The sequence below is a fragment of the Lycium ferocissimum genome, unplaced genomic scaffold (genome assembly GCF_029784015.1).
Source record: "Lycium ferocissimum isolate CSIRO_LF1 unplaced genomic scaffold, AGI_CSIRO_Lferr_CH_V1 ctg105, whole genome shotgun sequence".
Lineage (NCBI taxonomy): Eukaryota > Viridiplantae > Streptophyta > Magnoliopsida > Solanales > Solanaceae > Lycium > Lycium ferocissimum.
In genome coordinates, this window is record NW_026713343.1 from 93,201 (window position 1) to 101,391 (window position 8,191).

Below are 8,191 nucleotides of genomic sequence, written 5' to 3' on the forward strand. Positions count from 1 at the left end.
ATTTTACGGGTGACAAAATTGAGCAATCTCAAATAGTACACGAGCAAAATTTGACCATTTCCCCTAATTTCTATTTTTATGAACGTGTTCAAGTAGCGGAATAATCAATTAGTTGTTATATGAATTAGTAGAGGCAAATATACCTTGCCTCAACCAGATGTTGCATATATCGTTTCGTCAAAATCTTTTGATAAATATGTATATATAAATATGATAAGTAAAATAATCATTATTTTTTATTTATTCACTTCTTTATAATATTGAAAACGTTTGTGAAAATTCTATTTACGTCACTATGAACTAGGAGTATAAATTATTGAAACCTAAACTCGAATATATATTCCAAATAATATCTTGGTTGGCATTTCTTTATCACACACATGCAAATCTTCTCGCATATGTTTCTTGTTCTGATATTGATAAATACAAGATTCTTCCTTCCCCACTCCAATACCCTACATTTTTTCTTATATACAACTAATAATTTTTTTTTGTTTTTTCAAATAATGAACAGTCAGTTTCAATCTCATGCACATTCTTGAAAGTTTTTGAGTTATATGCATTATTATTTTTGTAAGGATCTATGAGTCTTTCATTATTTCACAGCAATCAAATTTACATTTTACTCCCTCCGATTCCTTTTATCTGACAATTTAGCCGAAAAAAATATTTCAAAATATTAGACATTTTATAAAACCAAAACACATTTTTTTTATTTCACCTTTATTACTCCAAACAAGAACATATATATATCATTAACTTCTCATTTAAGGAAGAGTTAAAGATAGTTTGACTGGACACGAAGTTTAAGAAATAAAGAAAAAAATTTGAAAAAACAAGTCAAAGATATCTGTATGGTTATAAATCATCTCGTTAAGCGTAAAAGATAAAGTTTAAAATTAAATGTTGTCAAATAAGCGAATGTGTCGTTTTTTTTAGATCGACTAAAAAAAAGAAAAGGCCATATAAATCGATGTGTATGAAAGTATATAAAAAGGAGCTGAGGGAGGAAGCGGTTCATCCGGACCCCCTTCATACAAGATCAAGATTATTTTAATATATATATCGTAGATGTTGAATTTTCTTGCCTAGTTAATCGTGCATTTACTTCTCTATATTTTAAATTCTTGCGATAAAAATCCCAACTCCGCAATTGAAGAGAGTACCTGTCTTTTGTGTAGCACGGTCCAAGCTTCTAGGGCACAACTAGGGGAATTTACATCTTGGCCAAAGCAATAGTGATGGCTGTTGTTCCTATTATCTATATGCAAGTGGAAGAGCCAATTGAAATGGAAGGTTGAGCTTAATTCTCAATTTGAAGTGTGGGGTAAATTTGAAATGATGATGACTTGTATTTTAGCAGATATATCACCAGCCGCCATGGTCGACGTCCCAGTTCATACCCATACCTAAATCTCGGCATTTTGTTTTGTATTTTAGTTGCACAGCTATCACTTTCCTAGGCTCTTAAAGATAGAGTCCAGTGAAAAGTTGAAATGAAACCTAAAAATAATGTCGACTGTCACTTTTAGGCTTTGTTTTTTAATAATAGTCATTGTCATGAATTTTGAAATCTCATAGGTGAAACTCCAAGATATTGGATCATAAAGATAGAGTCTAGCTAATGAAAATGGAGATAAAACGTATAAATAATGTTCACTGATCACTTTTCAGTTGCCTTTGAAAAATAACCACTATGATAGAATTTTAAATTTCACAGCTGAAATTCCAGGACATTGGTTCTTAAATGAAAATGGAAACAAGATATAGAAATAGTGTCCACTGATCATTTTTCATCTCTGACTTTAAAAAATAATCATGACGTTTCAAATTTTACAGGTGAAGTTTTAGGACATTATCTTTTAGAGTTAGGGGATAATGAAAATGTAAACAAAATGCAAAATAATGTTCACTGACCACTTTTCGACTTTATCTTTGAAAAGTAGTTATCATGAAATTCCAAATTTGACGGGTAAAATTATTTCTATGACAATGTCCTGAAATTTTCAGTCGTAAAAGTTTGAAGTTTAAAGTCCATAACAAAGACTGTTTTGAATAACGGAAACAAAAGCGTGACTATCTTGTGAATTTTATCCTAACATAACAAAACAATAAGAAAAAACGTGAAATATTTCTTGAATTTGAAAAGAGATGAATATGTATATCCAAGCCAAGTGTCATATAGTAGTACATTATTAGTTCGATAAGATACCCATGGTCAGTCGATAATACCTTGCAAAATAAATAAATAAATAAATAAATAGATGTAAAATGGTATTTTCTTTTCTGAAAAATAATATGTGTATACACAGTATGTCGACACTGCATTAAAAGTAGTCTTAGAACTCTATTGTCTATATCCAAATTCGTGTACAAATAAAATTACAATAAATACAGTAATGATAATTAATATTCGTAAGGATTCGCTGAATTAGTTGGGTGAGTGGTTTCTCATATGAGAGATCTGGGATCGATTTTTCTCACCAAAGAAGTATTTTCGCTAGAGCTGCCTCACCGGATTTCGCTTTACATATTTACATCTCAGATGGTGTCGTAGTTATCAGACAAATGAAGCAAATTACCCAGTGTGCTCACTAAGAAATAGCAATTATAGATTTTCCTTGTGGTTCCAAAAAAAATAAAAATAATAATGGTGATTAAGTAATAATAAGTCAAGCCCACTAGACAAAATCTTCCATACGTTAAGGGCTCATTTTAATAATATTTTTGTTGATTCGATTAGATCATCGAGGAGATAAAAGTGTTGTAATGACTAAGCACATGTGTGCACTCGGATTCTCCAACAATTGTAACTTCTAGAGGATTTTCGTGTTGGACTCCTTTTGTCGACATAGTCATGTTGATATCACGAAAAATATTCTTTTTTTTTTTTAATCTTTGAACTAATCACATTCACATACATAAGCAAATGTTTTGGATTTGAATACGTTCCTGGTATAGAAGTGAAAGTCGACCTTAAGCAGGATTCAAAACGTTAGGTCCAGTTTCAAATTGTATGAAAATCAAGGTCAATGGTGGAAAGTGAAATTTCTTTTAATCTGATCTTCTTTTCTCTATTGAGTCAAGTTCTTAAGACATGAAATCGAATATTACTAAATATTCTCTTCCGACTTACTCCCTTCGTTTCAATTTATGTGAACCTTTTTAGAGTACGAGGGTCACACTTTATAACTTTGACCGTCAATTTTGACATAGATTTATTAAATTTGTAAAAATAAAATTCATATATTTAGTAGGCGTTTGGCCATGAAAACCAATTTTTTTTCACTTTATTTGGAATTTTGAAGTTGGAGTTGAAGATGGAGTTGCGTTTTTTTTTTTGCAAAGAATATTTGGTTGTTTAAACGTATTGAAAGTGGAAAAAAAGTGAAAACAAGGTTTTGGTGTGAAGTTGTATTTGGAATTTTCATGGCCAAACGTTGATTTCCAAATAAAGTAAAATAATTTTCCGGAAAAAAGTGAAAATTCTCATGGTCAAACAGGTCCTTAGAAATTACAGAAAAATGACTATGAGTCATGATAATTTTTAATTCAAATTATCTAGAAATAATGTAATGAAAACGTGGTCAAAAAATCACTTTGACTTCTCAAATAATAATAGGTTCACATAAATTGAAACGGATGGAGTATTGACTAAGTTAGTTAGAGACTGAAATTGGACTCGAAAGAGATAAGACTTCTTTGAGAATTAAGAAGTAATCCTGAGTTCACTTGGACTAAATTAATCTCAAAACAAAAAGCAAAATCTGAATTACTTTATACCCGTTGACATGACTAATGTAGTGAAGCATTTATGAATGTACGAGGGTGTAGAATATGAAAAATCATTCTGGACGCGTCTGATTAATAAAGTCCGCGTGGATGAATATCCATGCCAAGTCAGGGAAAAAAAAAAATTAAAATTAGTCAAAATAATTTTTTGTTTGAAATGATTATAGAGAAGTGATTTTTATGATAAAATAACAAATTCTTACAACCATATATAATTTTCAGTAGTTAACTAGCCATTTAAGCGATTTATTTTGTGGTAGTTAATTACTGCTTCTTTGTTTTTCAGTCAGCTTTTTTCATGCTTTTACAAAAAAAATTCATATCTTTTATACTGCTTTGAATTGTTTGTCTTTGTCGCCTACCTAAGGAAAAAGCCTCCTACCTCCCAAGATAAAAGTAGGTTACAGACACTCTACCCTTTCCGCATCTACCATTTGAATTTACCCAAGATGTTGTTGTTGTGGTTAATAACCATTTAAGCGATGAACTCTGAATTTCCTGAACTTAGCACAAATTTAAATTAATTGAATCATTGATAGCTAGGCATTTGTAAGATAATCTCTTTAACACATTTGATAAGCAAACAAGTTGTTTGCAATTTGGCACGTGTCTTTGTGCTTTGAAATTTTGGCTTCTATTTTCTTTTTCCTTTTTGTTTATCAACAGCGCGTTTTCTTTTTCCAAGGAGATTTCCTTTTAACAAAACAGCAGTACTAAGGAATCTGTATGTCTTTGTCCCCACATATCCAAATTTGTACAAAAAGTCCATTATACATAGCAACCATTTTCATATTCCAAAATCAGCTTTCTCACTAAAAAAAATGGCTGTTTTTCATATTCTCTCCAAGTATAGAACCAAGATTCCAACTTTATTCTTCAATATCACCTTCCTTGTTATAATTTCTTGCCTCACATTTCATCTCTACTCTTCAAATTCCAATTTTTCTCTAAACAACACATTCACAAAGCCAAAAAAAGATAGTTTCTTGCTAGGCAAAGATATTGGTTGTAAAGGTATTGAAAAGTTCAATAGTAGAGAAGAAAAGTGCACTTATGTTAAATCCCATAAAGGGTGTAAACCTGATGGATATATATTTTATCTGCAACTTTTTTATTGCACTTTTAGCCCAATTCTTGGATATTCCTTGCTAGCCCTTTGGCTTATTCTACTTTTCTATTTATTAGGTGATACTGCAAGTAGTTATTTTTGTTCTTCACTTGAAGGGCTATCAAAAAGTTTGAAACTTTCACCTATAATTGCTGGAGTTACACTACTTTCTCTTGGAAATGGTGCACCTGATTTGTTCTCTAGTATTGTTTCTTTCATGAATGATGGTACAAATAATATTGGACTCAATAGTATAATTGGTGGTTCTTTCTTTGTTTCAAGTGTAGTTGCTGGAATTACAAGTATTTCAATTAGCCAACATGGGAGGAAAATCAAGAAGGCAAGTTTTATGAGGAATGTGTTGTTCTTGATTCTTTGTGTTGTTTGTCTTCTTGTTGTGATCATCATTGGCAAGATTCACTTATGGGGTGCTTTGGCTTTCTTTTTTCTATATCCTCTCTATGTTTGCTTCATATTCGTCTCGGAAATGTACGTACGAGAAGAGAAATGCTTGGATACTGCAGAAACCGCGACAGATGAATTGTTAGTTTTGCCAATAGTTTATGACATGCAAAAGGCTCAAGAATTGTCATGTGAATTGAGGGTACCTTTGTTGATGAATAAGGGTGAGATACAAAGTGAAAAGCAAAGGGAAATTGTTTGTGTGTTGAGAAAAATTGGGTATGTTCTTGAATTGCCACTTGACTTGCCAAGAAAGTTAACAATTCCAAATGTTTCACAAGAGAATTGGTCAAAAACATTTGCAGTTGTCTCCATCACTTTAGCTCCTTTGCTATTGGTTCTCATTTGGGATTTCTTTGGGCCTGAATCAAGTACTTGGGCCTATGGATTTGGTGGAGTTCTTGGCCTTGCTTGTGGGCTTGTTGTGTATTTCACTAGTGATGGGCTTCACCCTCCAAAGAAGTTCAACTTTTTGTGGCTTGGGCTTGGTTTCTTAATGAGCATTACTTGGACTTACATATTGGCAGAAGAGCTTATTTCTTTGTTGGTTTCAATGGGCCTAATCCTTAGTATCAGCCCATCAATTTTGGGCCTGACAGTTCTTGCATGGGGTAACTCATTAGGAGACTTGGTAGCTAATGTAACACTAGCTAAAACTGGTGGGCCAAGTGGAGCCCAAGTGGCCTTATGTGGATGCTATGCTGGGCCTATATTCAATACCCTTGTGGGCTTGGGCCTATCACTAATTTTCACAACTTGGAAAGCATTTCCTTCAAGTTATATTGTGCCAACAGACTCAACTGTTTATGAAACTATTGGGTTCTTGCTATTGGGCCTACTTTGGGCCTTGGTAATCTTGCCCAAAAGAGATATGAAGCTTGATAAGTTCTTTGGAATTGGGCTTTTAGCTGTATACTCATGTTTCTTGTTCTTAAAGCTTTCTAGAGCTTTTGGCTTCATTAAATTTCAAGTTTCCCCATAAAACTAGGTTGAAGCACTTTAATTTGTAGTAAAGTAGAATCAAAGGTTTCTACTTGGATGTATACTTGTATTTATGTATTCATCCTGCGTATATAATGATGATGAATTATCCTGTATATTCAATGGCCTATTTGAAAATCTCCTGATTTATGGTTGTTTTCAATTCCCTGAAGATAACGTCGATTATTACGTCCTTCCTCATTTCGGTGTGCCAAGAATTAAAAACAAAAAGAGATCCTTTTACTCAGGTTAACCAAACAATTTAGTAGATTCTAAAATAGAAATAGCGTCCATTGACCACTTGGCTAGGAGGAACCAAAGTGGCCTTATGTGGATGCTATGCTGGGCCTATATTCAATACTCATGTGGGCTTGGGCCTATCACTCATATTCACAACTTGGAAAGCATTTCTAACAAGTTATATTGTGCCAACAGACTCAACTGTTTATGAAACCATTGGGTTCTTGATATTGGGCTTACTTTGGGCCTTGGTAATCTTGCCCAAGAGAGATATGAAACTTGATAAGTTCTTTGGTGTTAGGCTTTTAGCTATATACTCATGCTTCTTGTTCTTAAAGCTTGCTAGAGCTTTGGGCGTCATTGAATTTCAAGTCTCCCCATAAATTAGGTTACTTTGTAGTAAAATAGAATCAAAGATTTCTACTTGGATGTAAAACTGTATTTATGTATTCATCCTACGTATATAGTGATGATGAATTATCTTGCATATTCAACGGCCTATTCGGAAATCTCCTGATTTATGCTTATTTTCAATTCCCCGATGATATCATCGGCTATTACTCCTTCCTCATCTGCATGCTAAGAAATTAAAAACAAAGCGACATCCTTTAATTCAAGTAAACCGAGACCAATTAGTTGATTCTTAAAGTAGAAATAGTGTTCATGGGCCACTTTGCAATCCATGTTTTTTAAAAATAGTCAATGTCTTGGAGTTTCACCTTTGAAATTTGAAATTTCATGACAGTGACTGTTTCTCAATTACAATGGTTGAAGAGTGGCTATTTAGGAAATTTAACCTATTCTACAGCAACAAAAAGCACATAGCAGTAGCTGGGCTCAGCTTGATGTTCTTCTTTGAGCCCAAAAGTATAAATTGCCCAATATTGGGCCAAAAGTTTGGTTGGCTATAATCACACCCATGTATACAAATTACTCCTCAACGTCATTCAAGGCTCCAACGAGCCGTCGTCAATGAAATAAGTGAAAATGGCTTGTGTTTTATAATCTTTATCAAGTTCTAGTCTACTATTCTTTCTTTACGAGACTTCAAAGTTTAAAAACCATAGAAAGACAGACAGGAACTGTCAAGTGACGAGTAGTCGAAGTGCATCGAAACTGGCCTAAACAATTTACCCTTCAACAATAAAATATGTGAACGTACGTATGGAACTTCAAGTATTCCTGTTCTCCTAATGGAAATTAAAATTTAACGTAAAAAATGGTAAGAAAAGAAAATCGACGAGGTGTTTTCTAATATTTCAGTTTGCATTCTTTTTGAATTTATTAGGCAGTATGGGCAAGGTCTTACATTCTTAAACATATAAGAGTTAACTTAAGGGACTTTCTTTTTGTTTCTGTTGTTCGGTAGCTGTTTTGAATTCTGACTAATCAGATTTGCGGTCGAAATTTTCACTTTAATAAATTAAGCGTCCTCTCAAAAGAGACTCTATTCTCAGGGTTCGGACCTTACAACTTGTTCGGATGGTTGTTACCTTGTATTGCATCCTATTGTTACTTTAAGAACAATATTTGTTTTAATTTTTACTGTTTCAAAGCCATTTGTTACGTAACAATGAAAAATGTCATTTATGTAACGATTGATTTAGT

At 32.9% G+C, this 8,191-nt stretch overlaps 1 protein-coding gene across 1 annotated transcript; it reads left to right on the top strand.

Annotated features, from left to right (window-relative positions):
- Nucleotides 1-4,532: 4,532 nt before the first annotated feature.
- On the top strand, nucleotides 4,533-7,128 carry LOC132041502 (cation/calcium exchanger 1-like). The gene has a single exon (XM_059432214.1). It carries the CDS (start codon nucleotides 4,614-4,616, stop codon nucleotides 6,342-6,344), a length of 1,731 nt encoding a protein of 576 aa, XP_059288197.1. The 5' UTR covers nucleotides 4,533-4,613; the 3' UTR covers nucleotides 6,345-7,128.
- The last annotated feature ends 1,063 nt before the right edge of the window (nucleotides 7,129-8,191 follow it).